This window comes from Tupaia chinensis, unplaced genomic scaffold, assembly GCF_000334495.1.
Source record: "Tupaia chinensis unplaced genomic scaffold, TupChi_1.0 Scaffold141165_1, whole genome shotgun sequence".
Lineage (NCBI taxonomy): Eukaryota > Metazoa > Chordata > Mammalia > Scandentia > Tupaiidae > Tupaia > Tupaia belangeri.
Window position 1 is genome coordinate 238,396 of NW_006201028.1, and position 18,761 is coordinate 257,156.

The following is an 18,761-nucleotide window of genomic DNA, read 5'->3' on the forward strand; positions in this document are numbered from 1 at the left end:
ACTCAGCGCTAGAGTGGATGCTCTGTAAAGGAGGAAGACTCCCCTATTCCAGGGCGTGAACTCTGGCTGGAGGATGAGGGGCTCTGAGCTGTCCCCTACCTTTCAGTTTCTTACCCCAAAGCTGTGCTGGCACTCCCTTACCTGACAATCGCACCCCACTAAACACCCGCGCTCTACCCAACGTCCGACCTCTTGAGGGGCAGAGGGGAGGGGCCCCAGGTCTGTGTCAGTCATGTGAACAAGGCAGAGTAACCTCCCCGGAAACATTCATAAGTTTAATCCACGCCAGTAATAAAATCGCATTACATTTCTCATAAAATAAATGATCCCATTTATATACAGAAGACAGACTGTACAGGCCCAGCCTGGCCCCAGGAGGGGTCACACACAGATGGGCGGCGGCAGTGGAGGAAGGGCCGTCCCTCCCATCGAGGATGAAGTTCTAACGCGGCAGAGAGTGGCTGGCCAGCCCGCACTGGCAGAGTGGCTGGCCGGTCAGCCAGGCGAGTGGGCAGGCAGACAGATGGACAGACGGGCCTGGAGGCCAGGCGCCGGGCGTTACTGAACCTGGGATTCAAAGGTGCCATTGAGCTGCCCCTCCTCATAGTCCATCTGACACAAGATCATGTTGTTCTTCAGGAAGAATTTGTCTCCCACACAAAATCTGGAAAATCCAAGCAAGAGAGAGAAGCCATGGGAGGGGTCACAGTGGGTAGTAGGGGCTCCAGGCAGGACCCAACCTGGCCCAGGAAGTAGGACATGTGGGAGGGGGTGGCGCAGGAGAGTGAGCTTCTTGAACTTTCCAGAGAGGACCACGGGGGTGGGGGGAGGTCAGACCCCCTGGGCCAGTGGAGCCTGGGCCAGGTCCTGCAGCCTGAGGAGGCAGGACAGACAGACAGCCTGGGCCACAGGCTTCCCACACTCAGTTCTCCTGTAGAGGAAGGGGCCCCCAGAGGGGTTGGGAGATATCACAATCCTATTCCAGTCCCAGAGAGGGAGAAAGAGAGAGGCCAATGAAACAGACTGAGAAAGGGGGGAGGTGGGTAGAGGTAGGGGTTGTAAGGTGGGAATAAAATGGTTGATTTCTTCATCCTCTTGTTCCCCTCCCGCAAAAGAGAATGGGTTAGTAAAGGGCACTCTCCTTTTGCAGATTCTGTGCGGGTCACGTCCCTCCAGGAGGTGACCCTGTCCCACTACGTCCTTTCTGACAAAGAAGACTCTGCTTTGGTCTCCAATCCTTTCCAGTCCTTGCCCCTCACTCCCCAGCCCCAAAGATGTCCCTAAGTTTCCTGAGCCTTTAGTGAGACCCCAGGGTCACTGGCCCAGTCCCAGCAGAGCCCAGTCCAGCCACCAGGTGGTGCTGTGACTTCACTGAGCCCTCCAAGCTGCTGTGTGACCGGAGTCCCAGCCAGACCAGACTCCCTGCAAGCCCCTTTGGGCCTCAACCTCTGTGGACACTTGTAGGAGTTTCTACATGACCTCAGGTCCTGAGAGAAGGACCTGCTTTCTGGTGCTAGACCCCAGCCAGGGCTGAAGGACTCTGGCTCCTCGGGTCTCAGGGGGCCTCCCACCAGGCGGGAGCACTTGAATAGAGCCCAAAAGATCAGAAAGGAGGCTGGGCTGGAACCAGAACCACAGGAGAGGAGTCAGGGATGAGTGGGCATGTCCTGCAGGGACTTCGCCATCTGGGTCTAGGAGCCCCTTCTCACCAGAACATGTGTGTATGCACGCACAAGGATACAGGGCACACATGCATTATCCTTTGTACATGCAAATTTAAAACACGTGTGCACATCAGACTCACCTCATCATGCATACAGAGTAAACACACACACCCTTATATGAGGACATTTAAAAACATAGGCTCATGTGCATATCGTGGACATTTAAATACACATGTCCACTTGCATATGAATGCCACCATGCACATGTAGCCACTTGTGCATGAACATTTGTAAGTGTCATGCACACTCACACTACACATACACAGTAAACTTGTGCATACCCCCATCCAGTACAGTTGCACACAAATGTCCACACAAGTGTGCACACACAGTCCTGGAGTGCACATGCACATGCTTGAATGTTGGGTCCAGGCACTTGGGAGAACATGCACATTCACAACATGCAAACACACACAGAGAACCCATGTTTGCACATGCCTCCCCAGCACTCCTGGCTCATCCAGCAGGCGGGGTCTGGGCTGGGGTGGGGAGTGTGTTGGGTCTGCTCCCAGCCTAGCACCCACCTCTGGTTGCAGAGCTGACAGGCGAAGCAGTCTAGGTGGTACACGTTGTCCCGGGCCCGCATCACCATCTCAAAGGCTGGGATCAGCTTGCTGCAAGCGGCGCAGTTTCCCGTGGTGCCAAAGAGCCTGTGGAGGGAAGGACCCAGAGGGCTCAGAGAGCTGAGGGGACAGCCAGGTGCCTCTATTCAGGGCCCACTGCCCCCAGCTTTGTGGACTTAAGCAGGTGGGCCTGCCTAGGTGAGGGGGTGAAAGCATCAATGGCAGCATCTCATTTCTAGAGATCAGGTTTTGAAGAAATCAGCACCTCCTTTCGCAGAAAGGGTAAGTAGGGGTTCTGGGTTTGGCTGACACAGCCCATTCCAAGGCTACCATCAAGGCTCCCACTGGGGTCTCTCAAGCACCTGGAGCCAGTAGGAGAGCACTAGGCTGGGCCTTGAACAAGGCAAGTCTGAATTTTGGAGGCAATCTGCCAGCCGTGGACTGTGTGTCCTCAGGCAAAGTCACTGAGTTTCTCTGCGCCTCATTTACCTCAACTGTAAAACAAAGACAGGAACACACCCTTCACAGGGTTGTTGTGAAAAGTGATGTAAATCCTCCTTCGCAACTCGCTCAGCAAACACCTGGGTAGTGTTTCCAACGTGTCCTAAGAGCTTGACACGGATGAATTCATTTAATCCAGAAAACAATCCTATGGGGAAGGGCGTACTATTATCCCTCTCCATTTTAAAGATAGGAAAAATGAGTCACAGAGGGGTAAACCATTTGCCAAGATCACACGGCCTTGCTCCAGAGGGTGTATGGCATCCCCAACTATAAAATTAGTGTTTTATTCAATTTTCTGCTAGGAACTCACTGCGTCACTTGCCTGAGTCCTGTTCTTTCTCTGAACCTCAGTTTATCCTTCTGTGAAACGGGATGCTGGGACTAGATGTCCCTGTTCCTCGATGCTTCTAAAACAGACCTGATGCCCCAAAGAAGTTGCAAGGACATCTGGCACAGATGCCTCTTTGAGGCAGGCCCCTGTCCTCTTAGCTGCTGGCTGCAAAGTTCTAGGGTCAGGGAGTTCACTTTCCCCCAACAGCCAGGAACGCCACTTGGCTGGAGGCTCCTCCTCACTTGTTTTTTGCACACGAGCAGAGAAGCCCCAAGTGAGGCCGGTGGGCTGTGAAGTGGATGGGAGGCCCCTCTAATCCCCGATTTGTCCAGCTCAGGATGAGCCTGGCTCCATCATTCAGCAGCCTGAGCTGCCTAGTGGCTCAGATTAAGGCAGACAAAGGCTGGGCCACCGCATCTGCCTGCCAAGAGGGTCCTTTCTTGCCATCAGTCCAACGAGCAGTAGTTGCAGAGGGGCGGGCTCGGGATGGTGATGCTCCAGGGCTGGGACACCAAAATAACTCCCACCCCCAGCCCAGCCCATTGGCCTACCTGGCCACAAAAGCCATCTCTGCCAAAGTATAGGAAAATACCCTTAGCCCTTTCTGGCTGACAGAGCCCTGAATGCTCTTCTGACAAGCCCATGCCATGCCGTGGTCCTCCCTCTCCAAGTGCTATGGGCCCATCCGATGGTCAGTCACCTCTCCCTAACCTGACAGTTCAGATCCTGAACTGTCCAAAGCGTCAGACTTAGAGGCTAGTTCTCGAGTGATGACCCAAAGCGTCAGACTTAGAGGCTAGTTCTCGATCCTCAAGAGGTGAATCCCCAGGAGCATCACTCCTTTATTTTATTTTATTTTTTTAAAGAGAGGTTTTTGCTATAGGGGGCATGTAATCGCCAGAAAGACAGAGAGAGGCAGAGCGATAGAAAGCGAGAAATCCCCCCCCCAGGGGGGATGGCCACGCTGCAATCCCTTCTCCTCCATTCTCCTCTCGGGATCTTGGGCACGTATGCACATGCGCCCAGCGTGAGTTTAAGCTACTGGGTCCGGGACTCGAACTGTGGCCGACTACATGGAAGTCCACTGACATAGCCATTACGCCAACTGCTGGTCCCAGGAGCATCCTTTCTTAACCCCACCTCCTGGCCTCTCTCCTGTATCCTTGAGCATCAAGTCACAGAGTCACAGATTCTGCTTTTGTTTTTTTTAGGGTTTTGTTTTGTTTTTCCAGGAGAGTACATGTTCTTACCAGAGAGAAACAGAGAAAAAGAGAGAAAGAAAAAGAAAGAAAGAAAGAAAGAAAGAAAGAAAGAAAGAAAGAAAGAAAGAACGAACGAACGAACCCCCCCAATGGGGTGTGGTCCCATCACAATCCCTTCTCCATGTCTCCTTCCTGTTGGGATTGTGGACATGAGTAAATACATGCCCAGCATGTTTTTCAAGCTGCAGGGTCCAGGACTTGAACCAAGGTGAGTCATGTGGGATCTGGTTAACTTAACCCACTATGCTATGGGGCTGGCTACAGATTCTGTTTTATTCCAACACTTCAAAAACGCCTACAAAAGACTGGCATCAAGAGAGGAGGAGCAGGCTCTTCCAGGAAGTAGGGGTGCGTCTACTTATGACCCTGCCCTCCCCCAAACTCCAGCATGGTAGCCCCACAAGCCCTTGCCCTGACCTGTTAATTAATGCAATGGGCCTTTCTTCCCCACAAGGCCCGGCCACCATCCAGCCGCCCCAGACAGAGCCAAATGCAGGTGCTGGGTCTCAGCCAAGGCCCCCACCCGTGGCCTCCCTCCAGTCTTGCTGATGTCATAGATGGCCCTAGTGAGGGTTAACAGGGAGGTGACTCTGAGGCGTGGGATCCGGGTTGTGAGGGAGGACAAGTCAGAACTCTGAGGAATGCAAGGCAGGGAGGCATTATCACTGCTTCTTAGAGGAGTAAACTGAGGCTTGGCGATGGTTAGAAGCCAGAGGCTCAGAGCTAATGCAAACCCATGTCTCTAAGCTTCAGCACCAATGGTCCTTCTCCTGCCCTTATGCACACCACTGGGAGGAGGCTGGAAAGGTGCAGGGAAGAGGTGGGGAAGGCTTCATTGGGGACAAGGGGCCCAGCAGGTCAGAGCTTTCCCACCTGCTCCTCAATTCCCAGATTCCAGGAACAGGTAAGTCAGAAGCACCCAGCAAAGGCTGGTGTCTTCTGACACTTCCCAGGTGCCCAATGATTCCAAATGCCTGCCCTGGACCTGCACCAGGCACCAAGGCCAAGGAGTGAAAGACACGGTCCTGTGTGCAGGCCGCTGCCTGGGCCTGGGGAGAGCAGGGCCGGGGCAGCATGGTCAGGAAGGAGAGGACACGTGGTAGAACCACACTGGGCCTTGAAGGACGGGCACCGAGCGGGACTAGGGAGGCGGGCAGCGGCGGGGCGAACCTCAGGTAGTCGCGCCGGCACAGGATGAGGTTGGCCTTGGTGTAGAGGGTGGAGCCCACCTCGCCCAGGCGGCAGTCGCAGCAGGCACACTTGAGGCAGTCTTCGTGCCAGTATTTGTCCAGTGCCTTCAGCAGGTAGCGGTCCTTGATCTTGCGGTTGCAGCCTGCACAGCCCTTCTGCTTCCCTTTGGGCTGGACGGAGAGCATCGGCACGCCTGTAGACAGACAGATGGACACAGGATGGGCCTGTGCGCTGGGCCTCAGGCACGGTCTCTAGGGATGGGGAGCTCACTGCTCCTCTCGCCTGCCCCTTCTAAGTATGGGGCTCTCAGGGACCCGTACTTTCTCCCCATACCTCCTCCCCTGGCCCTCGGTCTGTCCTTTGGGTGGCAGGCACAGCCTGTCCCCTGGTTCTGTGAAGGTCCCTCCAGGAGCTGCAGGCAGCAGCCGGAAGCCCCAGGTCTGCTCTGCTCCAGGCACACACATAGCCACAGGCCTGCCCCTCCCTGAGTCGTCCCTCCCCACCCTGGCCACTGCCCCTGTGTGGGCTGACCACGGACCTGAAGCCCTCCTCATGCAGCTACTATCCCATGGGCTTTCAGTAATGGGCCCAAGAAGAGCCTCATAATAGCCTGGGGTCCACTAGAGCCCCCAGATGTTTTTGTTAACTCAAGCCTTCCTCTGCACACTGGTAGCGTATCTGACTGCCGTGATGAAATGGTCAGCTATGGCCTCTTAATCTCCACATGTGGAAGTGCGAATGTATAGGAAGAAAGTGAGAAGCCCTGAGCCCTCCTAGGGGGTCGTGGCTGGGAGAGGTCCTGGAGCTCCAGGGTCTGCCTTTTCGGGGCTCTTCCCCAGAGGGCTTGACCTAAGTTGCCTGGCCTTGGCCTGAGTTGGGGAGTGATTGGGATCCTCGAGTACCTACCAGGGCAGGAATCTCCAGGCTCATAGGGGCTTCCCAGCACACAAGAAAGCACCAAGTACAAGGGCTGAGATCACAACCTGGGGGGCCTGATAGGCAGGGCCTCCTGGCAGGTCAGCGTGTGCACTCGCAACCCCCACGCATGTGGGACAACGTGCAGGCGCAGGCACGGATGGTCACGGAGGCACAGGCTCCAAGTCCTTCCCGTGGGTCCCTAGGGACAGCTGAGGAGGAGATGGGGACAGCCTAGGCGTGGGGTAGTGCAGAGGGTCCCAGAAGCCTGGCCTGTGTGTGTAGTTACCTGAGAATCCCTCATGAAGAGTGTTGGGTGGGCTCCTTCCCCAACCAAGGGGTGCTGGATGGAGCAGTCGATTCGAGCCCATCCCTACCTGCTCCTGGGCTTTCCAACACGCCCCAGAGTTCAGTTTCCTATAGGCCCAGCCCCTCCACAGAACCACTGCTCTTTCCAGGCATGGAGCTCAGCTCCAGTACCCTGCGTCCCTCCCACCCCAGCCTCCTCTGTCCTACCCAAGTCTGGGCCAGTTGGTTTTCTTCCCTTCCCATCTCGGGGTGGCCCCTCCTCAACCTCAGGGTCTTGGTCTCAGCATCCACAGATGTCAGGTCAGGGGTGTCCTGAAGTTCTTCCAGTCAAATGCCTTCATTCTACAGTTGGGGAAACTGAGGCCCAGATGGTCCAAGAACCTGGTTTAAGGCATCCCTCGAGCTGGCCTGGGGCTCTATTCTCTCTCCTGTGCTCCTTCCCAGCCACGGGCCCTCCTCAGACTTCTCTTGTGAAGGTGACGTGGGCAAGGGGGCAGCAGGAGCATCAGGCCGGCGGGGAGAGGGAGGGAGGAAGGAGGCAGCACGCAGACTGCAGCCAGCGGTGGGAGGTCAGCGGCTCTCCTCCAGTCTGCAGGCAGGCTGGCTGTTAGCTGGGAGGTTTGCTGCCTAATTTCCTTAATGCAGCTCTGAAGGTTAATTGGTCTGAGAGAGCGATGGGGCTCCGATGACTCTGTCCTCAGCCTGCCTGAGTCTCCTCCACAGGGCCCAGCCAATCTAGCCCCTCCTGTAGAGGCCAGTGGTGGAGCAGGTACCCCTGAGAGCTGAGGAGACCTGTGTGGCTGCTTCTCAGGCTGAGCCTATGGGGAGGAAGGTGTGGGAAAGTGGGAGGAGTTAAAATAGCTGGAGTTGGGGCGGCGGGGGCTCCAAGGGTGCAACTGTTGTCCCTGAAGCCCATGGAGGAGGATCCAGCCAGCACAGACGGAGCTGCACAGGGGCCAGGTCACTGGCGCAGCCCCCACAGGCTGCTGTCCCTCTTGCTCAGCAGGGCCTGCAGCAGGCCTGGCTTCCTGCCCAGCAGTCCTAAACCCGCCCAGGCTCCATGCTGTCATTGCCAGCAGTGGATGAGTGGCTGGCCCATCATTCTCAGGGGCTACACCTACCCACTAGGCTATACCCCCAGTGAGGAGGCACCGAGGGAGGCTCCAGCACTAGGAACGTCTGCCCTTCCTCCTTCCATCTGCTTGGTACAGCCTAGCCTGGCCTCTCTGCTCCAGCCCAGCCTGCCTGGCCTTGGAGCCTGCAAGGCTTCCAACTGCAGCCCTGACCAGCAATCTCAGCACCCGTGGAGTCTGGCACCCACAGGACCCCTTGGAAGTCACGAGGAGCAAGCTGCAAGCCACCATAGCTAGGAGGGGCACCCTCCTCTGGGGAGTTCAACCATCATTCCCAGGCTCTGGTTAACTCTTAGAAGCCATAAAGCTTCTGCTAAAGTGTCCCATGTCCCCTGAGACATGGATACTAGTGAGGCAGAAGTTAGACCCTATTTACAGGCAGACAGGGCAAGGAAACTCTGCACCCCTGCATTCCTGTCACTAGGGCCAGCCAGGTGGAGGAGCACCTAGGGACTCTTGAGTCTCTTCCACCCAGAAGGCTGTCTGGGGAGAGGAACCTGACCCAGAGCATGCCGGTGGGACAAGCTGGGACTGGCCCCCAGATCTGCTACCCCTGGCCGTGTGGGCCAGAGCAGGTCCCCTGGTCTCTCTGGGCCTTGCTGCCCTCATCTGCTCAATAAAGAAAAGGAAACAAGCCAGTGTTTCTCAGGGAGGATGGAAGAGTGCCACCAGAGTCAGCCCTTTCTTCCTCATGGGGCACCCGCAGTCTGCCCTGGAGGCACTAGCCCGAGGTTCCTTGCGCTCCCGGATAGGGGAGGGCTTTAAGGGGTGCACCTACAGTCTCCCACTCCACAAGGGCGGGGAGACGCTCTCCAGAGGGCTCAGGATCTAACTCTGTCCTGCTGCCCCAGCCCCCCACCCAGTCTGTCACCCTGCCCCCTGTGGACACCTCTTCCCACCCTCCCTCCCCTCCCTGCCTGGCTCTGGGAGCTGAGCCTGGGGCCATGCACTTTCCATTAAGGAGATAGCATCCCTTTGCTGAAGTCCATTTGGGATCCATTTTAGTTTTATCTAAAAATCAAATCTACATGGTAATCCTTTTAATGTACTCCTGACTTTAGAAAAAAAAAAAAAAACAGCTTTGCGCTCCTTCAGGAAAGGTTTTAAAGCATTACCCAGTAATTACTACTCACCCATGAAAACACTGATATTTTACAATGGGTGATGTTCACCCCTGTGCACATCCACCTGGCACACGCTCAGATGCATACGCTGGGCGCAGCAAAATAAACCAGTTTGCTCAGGCTCACGTCACCCTCAAATCTTGGGGTGTGGAGAGGATGACATTTGAGGGGAGACAGGCCAGACTTCTACCCCTGCCTCTGGCAGGGAGGGGTTGAGGCAAGGCTGAGGTGGAAGGAGGCAGCTGGGCTGCAGAGAGAGTCTCCTGTCTGACTCATCCGCTGCCAGACACTCACCCTCGGTTCTTTAATCTGGGGAAGAGCCAGACAGTCCCGGTGACAGGGATGGACTGCCAGAGGTCATTGGGCCCTCCTCTGCTGGAAGAGAAGGCCTCCTCTTCACACAGATCCCCCAGTGTGGTCCCTGCTAGGCCACACCATGTCCTCAGCAACCCTGACCACCCATCGCAGCCCAGGCCATCCCACCAACCCAGCGCATGGGCTTTTCCAAACTCTCAACCCCACAGGTTCCCAGTCCCACTGGCTCTACAGCTTGGACAGTGGCTGGAGTCTGGCTGGGGGCCATTCCCACTGCCCCCCAGCAAGCTCCTCTGAGGCCAGGCTCCACCCCAGAAGTCTGCCTTGCCCAGCTCCAGGCCATTCCAGGCTGTGCCCTAAGGCTCTCCCGCTGGAGGCCAGTGTGGCCACCATTGACAACTCCACGGGCACCTGAGGTCCTGCCACAGATCCGTGTGTCCTGCCTGGCGCTGCAGGATCCATTCCCTGCAGAATTCTGGACCTTTCCACACCACAGATGGATCCGCTTTGCTCATGACCCAGGGCCTTCCACCACTGCTCCAGAAAGCAATGCCTTATTCTGGATCATGCCTGCTTCCTCAGTGGTCAGAGTCAACAGCAGGTGGAAGGAAGCCCAGAGCTCAGACCTGGAGGTCTGAGACCAAGAGCCAAGATGTCCTAGTCTGGGACTTGCCCCCCAAAGCTGGGGGCTGGAGCCAATCTCTTCACTTTTCTGACTTAGATCTGTGAACCAGGACCATAGTGGTCCCTTCCCAGACAGACTGCATGGGACAGAAAGGATCACACATACGAAGCCGCAGCCCAGACGCCCGCTCCTGGGAGTGGGTGAGAAACAGGAACTGCTAGGTATTATGAATACGCAGGGGTACCATTTCTGCTCTCGCACTTGATTTCTTTTTCTTTTAGCTTTTTATCTTGGTAGAATTTCAAACTTTCAGAAAAGTCACAAGAACAGAAGAAAGGATTCTTCTACAGCCTTTACCCAGATTCCCTAAGTAGGAAGGATTTACTACATTTGCTTTATCCTCTTTCTATCTGCCTTCCTCCCTACCTATTAACCTAAGATGATGATTTTAATGGACTCATTTGAGAGTTGGTTTCAGACATGAAGCCTCTGTCCCTTTAAGTTCTTTTGGTGTGCTTAAAAAGCGAAGTATTTGCCTACGGCACAATGATCAAAACCAGGAAATTACCATCGATGGAATATCATTATTTAATATGTGGACCATATTTGGACTTTCCTAATCCCCCAATACTAACTTCTCTGGAAAATCCCAGTGTATTCCGTTGTCAGTTTGATTCTATATAAGCCTGGAAGAACTGCTGAGCACTTGAGCCTCAAGACACTGGCCCTCCAGCTGTGTAATGGAATACCCCTCAGTCTGACGCTTCTGTCCATCTGACCTTATTTATCTCTGTGCCTAGTTTTCTGATTCTGTAAAATGGGTTTGAAAACAATGCTCATCTTGTAGAGTTACCACAAGGAATAAAGGAGTTAGCATATATGATGTGCTTAGGACTAACCAAGCCAGCCTGTCAAAAGTTAGTTCTGATCAGTGTCACCAATCAGCATGTGAGAAAGGTCACAGGTCCATCTCAGGTCCCTGAAATAGTGAGGGGCACTTATTTTGAGATGCAGTCATCTGATGTGAATGTTCCTTCATGGTTAAAGTCACACAGGCGCTGGCCAGAGTCCAGCTTCACCCCACGGATGGGCTAGTGGTCAATGCAGGTGTACACAGAGAAGTGGCCAGCCCCATCTGTCATCTGTCCACAGGCTACTCCAGTGATTGTTCAAGTGGAAGGGGCTGCTGTGGCAGCTCCGAGGGTGACACTCAGGGCAGGTGCCTCTGGCTGCTCTGGGGAGAATTCTGGGAGCACAGGTGGAGATAGCCTTGGTGTTTCTCATCATCCCCCTTTGTGTCTCTGGTTCCAAACCAGCATCCAGGCATCCCCTAGCCTGGGCCGAGGAGACTAAGCTGCAGGCCCTGCCCAGAGCCCACATAGCATAGCACAGATGCCCAGTGTCACCATGGGCACCCTTCCCCTTCTCTGGGGCAGACAGGGAGCCTGGGCTGGGCAAGCTGCAGGGGGATACTGCTAAGTGTTACCAGTTCCCGTTCTAAGAGCTTCACTCATGAGTGCACTATGAGATAGGTACTATTGTTCCCATTCTGCCAGAAGGAGTGTGTGCTTGCTGGCGAGACAGAGAGAGTAGGAGAGGTGGTGGTAAGACAACATTCCCATGGGGCGTGGTTATGCCACAATCCCTTCTCCTCTATCTCTCCCTCCTTTCGGGACTTTGGATATGCATGCACATGTACCTGGTGTGTTGTCCAAGTTACCAGGTCCAGGACTAGAACCCTGCAATTGGCCATGTTGGGGCCAGCTGCTTTAACCACCATGCCTGGTCCTATTATTCCCATGTTAACAATAGCAAAACTGAAGTACCAGGAAAGTTACTAACTTGTTACAGTTAATAGAAGACAGAGCTGGGATTTGAACCCTGCCATTCTGTTGTCAGGACCCAAGCACTTGGCTCATTTGCTAAGAGACCCCAGTAGGATACTTTAAAGAGATAAGGAGACATGTAGAAGCAGGCTACTAAACCACAGGGTACAAATGCACAGCCTCATCAAAATACTTCTCTATCTCTCCCTCCTTTCGGGACTTTGGATATGCATGCACATGTACCTGGTGTGTTGTCCAAGTTACCAGGTCCAGGACTAGAACCCTGCAATTGGCCATGTTGGGGCCAGCTGCTTTAACCACCATGCCTGGTCCTATTATTCCCATGTTAACAATAGCAAAACTGAAGTACCAGGAAAGTTACTAACTTGTTACAGTTAATAGAAGACAGAGCTGGGATTTGAACCCTGCCATTCTGTTGTCAGGACCCAAGCACTTGGCTCATTTGCTAAGAGACCCCAGTAGGATACTTTAAAGAGATAAGGAGACATGTAGAAGCAGGCTACTAAACCACAGGGTACAAATGCACAGCCTCATCAAAATACTTACCATGCCCATGTGATGGCACACAGGTTCTAGGGCAATGTGGTTCTAGAGGGACTGTGTCAGTTTCATTCTCCCCACAACAGTTTTGTTCTAGTTCCCCGCAAAGGGCTGGCATACAGTAGGTGCTCGGTAAGTTGCATGAAAATAAACACCTATGCATTCAAGCATGCCTATGCATGGGTATGCACATGTGTTCCAATATGCTCATATAAACCTCTACCCATGCACAGAGGTGCACACACATATGAGTCATCATATGAATATTTACTGTCTTTTAAAAAACAATAGGACCGGGATCAGCAGTTAGCATAATGGCTATGTCACTAAACTCCCATGTAGCTGACCGCGGTTCGAGTCCCAGACCTGGTGGTTTAAACTCATGCCAGGCACATGTGCGTGTGTGCCCAAGATCCCGAGAGGAGGATGGAGAAGTAGGGATTGTGGCGTGGCCATCCCCCCTGGGGGGTGATTTCTCACTTTCTATCTCTCTGTCTCTCTCTGTTTTTCTGGAGAGCACACACGCCCTATAGCAATAAAAACAAAACAAAACTATAGGACCAGCAGTTGCCAAGGTGGTGAAGGTGCTCCATTCCACATGGCTGACACCATGGTTCGAGACTCAGACCTGGCAGCTTGAAAAACACACTGTGTGTGTGTGCATACATATCCAAAATCCAGAGGGAAGAATGAAGGAGGATGGATTGCAGTGTGACCATCCTCCCGGGAGGTGATTTCTCACTTTCTCTCTCTCTTTCTGTCTCTCTCTGGCAAGTACATGCACTCTAGCAAAAAAAAAAAAAAAAAGAAAAAAGAAAAATGAAAAAATAATAAGACTACAGCTCTCCCAAATGCATACTAGCTCAAAATCAAGCTTTGATTTGAATAAAACCCATAAGTAAGAGGCCTAGAAATGGGAGGAAGAGAAAGCACATGGCCCCTAGGTTTTGCCCACATGGGTCTATGTGGAAAGTCAGAAATTCAGTCCCCAAACCCTCATATCCAACTCAGCTGCTGGCGGGAGGGGTAGAGGGTCTGTGGACTTCGGGGTTTGGGTCCCTGCACCTGCAAGGCATTCTGCATAGTGGGGTCACACCCAGAGCTGGAACTGCACAGTCAGACCCCAGACAGAGCCTGCCAGCGGCCCCTCCTAGGCATCAATCCCCTTTAATAAGGAAATTTGAAAGTGTAATCTAATTCTGCAGAATCTCTTTAAATCTCGTTTTCTCAGAAGTAACTTCATTTCGCACGGACACATCCAGCCTCGTGAGAAGGCCTCCATTTCACACCAGTTTTATCTCCACAATTTCTCGACTCACTGCACTCCTATCCCAGGGCCTTGCCATGCGGCAGGCGAGGCCTGAACTAATAGCATTTCCTACTCATTTGGAATCAAAAGCCAACGAGAACAACTGTTGAGCTGCGCGGCGACAGCCACCTAGAGCATGCTTGCTCCCGCCCTTCTCGCGCTGCTCACAGGCGGCGTGTTTACTGGGTCAGGGAGAGAAGTGGGGGCTCTTCCATTCGCTTCCATTCTCCCCTCGAGGGCAGGGAAAGGAAATCTGGGAGGCTGGAAGCTTGGCTCACATGGCGGTGGGCAAGCCATGGAGGGATTAGCCCATTTAGTTCTGGTACTATCCCTCAAGGGATTGGGTATCTGGTGAAGGTCTGCCTCAAGGTCCAGAGATGGCCTTCTTCTCCCTGTGTCCTCATATGGAGGGACAAGGGAGGTCTCTGGGGTCTCTTTATAAGGGCATAAATCCTATTCATGAAGACTCCGCCCCCATGACCTACTCACCTCCCAAAGGCCTCACTTCCTAGTACCAACGCACCAGAGGTTAGGTTTCAACCTGTGAATCCGGGCAGTACGTGGGGCAGGGCAGACATCAGACCATAGTGGGATGTAGCCAGAGCCCGCAGGAAGGCCTGGACGAGGTGCGCGTGGAATCTGCTCTTACAACCTCATGCAGTTTCTGCAGTCTTTAGCGAGGGAACTTAGAAGGACCAGAGCTGCAAGTGTAGGTGCTTGTTGGTATCTGTCATGTGGAATGAGGCTTCTGTTAAAATGCGTAGTTATCTGCATTGTGTTCCCCTCTCCAGACACAGCGAAGGCATTCTCTTCCCAATCTTTGGTTGTCTCAGTAAAATTGCAGAGACATACCTTGAAAGCAATAGATCCAAAATAGGCCTCCTGATTTCCTCCTGAAACCCTGGCCCCTGTGTGCCTACCCCCTGCTGCTCGTCCCTTGGTGTTCCCACCATATCATCCTGCTGGAGTCTGGTATCTGCCAGCCATTCTCTTCCAGCAGCTAGAGAAACCTTCCAAAGCAAGTCAGTACAGGGCATTTCGCAGTGTGAATCCCTCCCAAATGTTCCAGTGGCTGAGAATGACATTTCGGTCTTCACCTAGCCTATGATAGCCTCACGTGGCCTGGCCCCTGCCTCCCTCTCCAGCACTGTACTCCAGCTCTCCCTCCTACCTCAGGGCCTTTGCACATGCGATTACCTCCTTCCCGGACACCCTTCCCTGCCTCTTCATGTGGTTGCCTCCTTCTCACCTTTGGGGTTCAGCTTCAATGTCATCTCTTCAAAGAGACTCCTCTTAACTTCCTCATTTCCTTACTTAAATAACCCCCTCATCTCAGTCATCCCAGTCATTACTTTCTGAGTTTTTCTTTTTCTTTCCTTCCTTCATTCTTTCTTTCTTTTTGTTTTGATTTTGCTATAGGGCACGCACACATACATGCCAGCATATTTTCCAAGCCACTGGGTCCAGGATTTGAATGGCACAGTCAGCCATGTGGGATCCGGCCACCTTCACCACCATACCACTGGCTGGCCCTTCTGAGTTTCTAATCACAATTCATCATTGTTTTACTTTTGTATTTAAAGGAGAAAAGTGTTTAGTTTCTCTCATAAGAACATAAGCTCTTTGAAAGCCTGTCCTTAGGGCTCTGTCTGTCCTATCATTGTGTCCCAAGAATGGAGTGTCACAACCATCACTTCGTTGTTGTTGCTGTTGCTAGGGAGTGCATGCACTTGCCAGGGAGAGGCACAGAGAGAGGGAGAGAAGAAAGTCCCCCACCAAGGGACATGGCCACATCATAATCCTTCCTCTACCTTTCTCCGTTTTTTAGGATTTTGGGCACACAGACATGTGTACCTGGCTATGTTTCTCAAGCCACTGAGTCTACAACTTGAGCCATGTGATGAGCCATGTGGGATCTGGCTGCCTTAACCACCAGGCCATGAAGCTGGCCCAATAGTTACTTTCTTATTTTTAAGATTATTATTATTTTTTTGAGAGGTTTTTGCTACAGGGTGTGTGCGTTCACCGGACAGAGAGAGATGAGAGACAGAAAGTGAGAAATCACCCCCTCGGGGGATGGCCACACTGCAATCCCTTCTCCTCCATTCTCCTCTTGGGATCTTGGACACACATGCACACGTGCCCGGCATGAGTTTAAGCCACCGGGTACGGGACTTGAACTGCGGTCGACTACGTGGGAGTTCAGCGACATAGCCATAAGATATTTTTTAACATAAAGAATATGCACTTGTCGCAGAGACAGAGAGAGGAAAAATGAGAAATCATCTCCCAAGGAGGATGACCACACTGCAATCCCTTCTCCACTCTCCTCTTGGGATTTTGGGCTTGCATGCACATGTGCTTAGTGTGATTTTTCAAGCTCTGGGTCTGGAACTCAAATTGTGGTAGACCATGTGGGAGTCCAGCACCGTAACCACCATGCCAACATTGGCTCCCCACAACACTTTTAAACATCAGTTCAATTATCGAATGAAGAGACTGAGTGGCATCTACCCAGATATTACTGGTAGGAGTCTGCTGGCCTAATTCAGAAAGGCATACTCCGTGAGATGTAGACCCTAACCAGACTTGTCACTGCCCCCGAGCCACACACCCCTAAGCACCTGTAGCATGTGACCCTAACAAACAAAGCAGACCCAGCTGCGGCAGCACCTGGGTCCTGCCTAAGTAAGCCACAGATTTGTGAGAGCCCATCCCGGGGCTGCAGCTGAGAAATGACAGCAACTATAAACCCTGGTCCCTTAGGTAACAGATCAAAACCCTGTTCTCAGCCCCTGCAGAACTGAGGAGTGACGCCTCACTCCATGCCTCCCTTTACACCTCCACACTCTATCCCAGGGAGTGGGGGGCAGCACTACAGAGCTTGGGCTCCTGAGAAACATCAGCAGCTTAGTTTTTTCTTCAGCAGCTCTAGCAAGGACACCTCGTCTCTGGCATAGACCTAGCCTCCCTAACTCTCCACCTGAGCATCCTCCTGGCTTGCAAATATGAACACTCTTCCCTCCCTGCCTAGTCCGGGCACTGGGGGCTGTGGGAGGCCCCCAAGTTTGCTACAGAAAAATCCCAGGCCCAGGGTTTTTCTATCTGTAGCCTCCACCACCCCCACCCCATCTTGGGCTGCCCCCAGGTCCTAACAGGATGCTACTTGGAGTTGCAAACCTGCGGGGGAGCTGTGGGGAAGTGTCTGGAAGCTATGTTCCCCAGACAGCAACTCAGCTGCTCCCTGGACACCCGCAAAGCCCACATCACCCATCTAATGAAACGGGGCTCCCAAGGGGCCTACAATCTCTGCAGAGGAGGAGGAGGACATGGACTCTCAGACGAGTCTCAATTTCACAGCATCAGGGACGTGAGCACCAACGCGCTGAACCAGAAAACGAGAGTCTGGCAGGAGCTGCAGACACACCGCGAGCGCCAGGGGATCGGAGATTAGGGCCCTTCAAAATCAATTTTGAATTCAAACTTTTAAATGTATTCTTCAGCCGCAAAAAGGGGACCCTCCGGGCAGGCTTGGGCTGCTGGGTCCTGCTTCGCTCTCATTCTGGAAGCAGTCAGAGCCCATCTGCTAGCCATTGGGCTGGGAGGCAAGGGAGGGTGAGGGGGTTAGGAGGGAGACTGGGCCTACTCTCAGGGTGAAAGGGACAGGGGCTCTTGCTGAGACAGCTCTGTCTCTGGGATATCTGCCTGGGGGCTTCCTAGGGACTACTCTGACCCTCCTTACAGACCTGGCTGGGAGCAGCTGAAGGCAAGCTGAAGCCCATACCCCCCTTCAGCACCCAGCTGGCCGAGGAGGCTCACAGCCCCAGTGGGTGAAACGATAAGGATTTTGGAGTCTGACAGCAAGGGATTTGCATCCTAGACCAGCCACGGGCTTCCAGGGAGAAGATTTTTGTTCAGAAGCAAATTTCCCTTCTGGAGCCGGTGGAAGAAAGGGGAAGAAGCCCGCTGTGAGTGTCTGGAGGGTCACCAGCCCATGAGAAGAGAGAGTGGTCGAAAGATCCCTCCCCCATGCAAAGGGAGAGAAAGCAAGGGTCACCGTGTGAGTGGGAGGGTGACCTGGCTGCTGGGAAAGCTAGGGTGGCCACAGGCTGCATCATGTGAGGACTGGTGTCTGCAGCCAGGGAGCTGACAGCCACATGTCTGTCATCTGTCACAGTGCACCTGGAGGACTGAGCACTGCTCTGAGTCCTGCACGATGAGGCAGACAGGATATACAGGGCTGCAGGCCTTATCCAGAACCAGAGCAGAGCAGCTGCTCCAGCTGGCCCTGAGAGTAGGCCCAGGGACTGTGGGAGGAAGGCCTTCAGAGGCTGGGGCCTGGGGAGGCTGTGCCTGGCTGCCCCAGCTGGGGTCCCCGGTACCTGCCTGGGTCCTTGCTCACCCATATTTGTCCCTCTCATAGCTAATAACATCCCCATGGCTGCTGGGGAAGCTGGTCAAGTTCATCTGAACCCAGTGGCCTTCTAGCTCCCCAGATCTCCAAATCCCAGGCAACCATCCAACTGGAAGAAACCACATTCCTGAAACTGAAACGGGAGTGACTGAGAACAACTTTGTAGGTGGCAGGCAATGGGATAGCACTTCCAGGGCCATGGGCCTGCTGGGGGCTTCACGGGGAGCCCTTTCTAGAAGGAAGAGCTCTGGGGAAGGAGGCTGGCGCCTCGGGACCACATCTGGGAGGAGATGGAGACTTCCCAGCCCCTCGCCTGGGAGTGGGCTGCTGGCTTTGCAAGGAAATTACAACATGGGCCCGGGTAATGCTCCTTTTAGTTACAGCATAAACTGCAGCAATAAAGCGTACCTGGGGAATGTTTAGAGAAAGCACTAATGATTTCTTCCCCAGTGGTTAATAAATTCACTTCCAGATCAATTTGTTCGCGATAGAGCCCGGCGAGCGGAACCCGCGCGGCGGGCACAGCCGAGTGTGTCTTTTTCAGTATAAATGATTTATTACGATGATTAGCGGCACATAAACAATTTAAAATACAACGCTAATTAGTTTGGGGAAGAAAGGAGGGAAAAAGCCACCCTGCCTCTCTCCCCATTAT

The 18,761-nt window shown here is 53.4% G+C and overlaps 1 protein-coding gene across 1 annotated transcript in view; it reads right to left on the reverse strand.

Annotated features, from left to right (window-relative positions):
• Positions 1 to 261: 261 nt before the first annotated feature.
• Positions 262 to 18,761, reverse strand: part of LMO1 (LIM domain only 1) — a 31,121-nt gene continuing 12,621 nt past the window's right edge. Inside the window, exons 2-4 of the mRNA XM_006162896.2 lie at positions 5,555 to 5,768; positions 2,249 to 2,374; positions 262 to 664 (exon numbers count right to left, since the gene is read on the reverse strand). Coding sequence (XP_006162958.1) covers positions 559 to 664; positions 2,249 to 2,374; positions 5,555 to 5,760 — 438 coding nt within the window. The 5' untranslated portion in view covers positions 5,761 to 5,768 and the 3' untranslated portion in view covers positions 262 to 558. The remainder of the gene's footprint in view (positions 665 to 2,248; positions 2,375 to 5,554; positions 5,769 to 18,761) is intronic.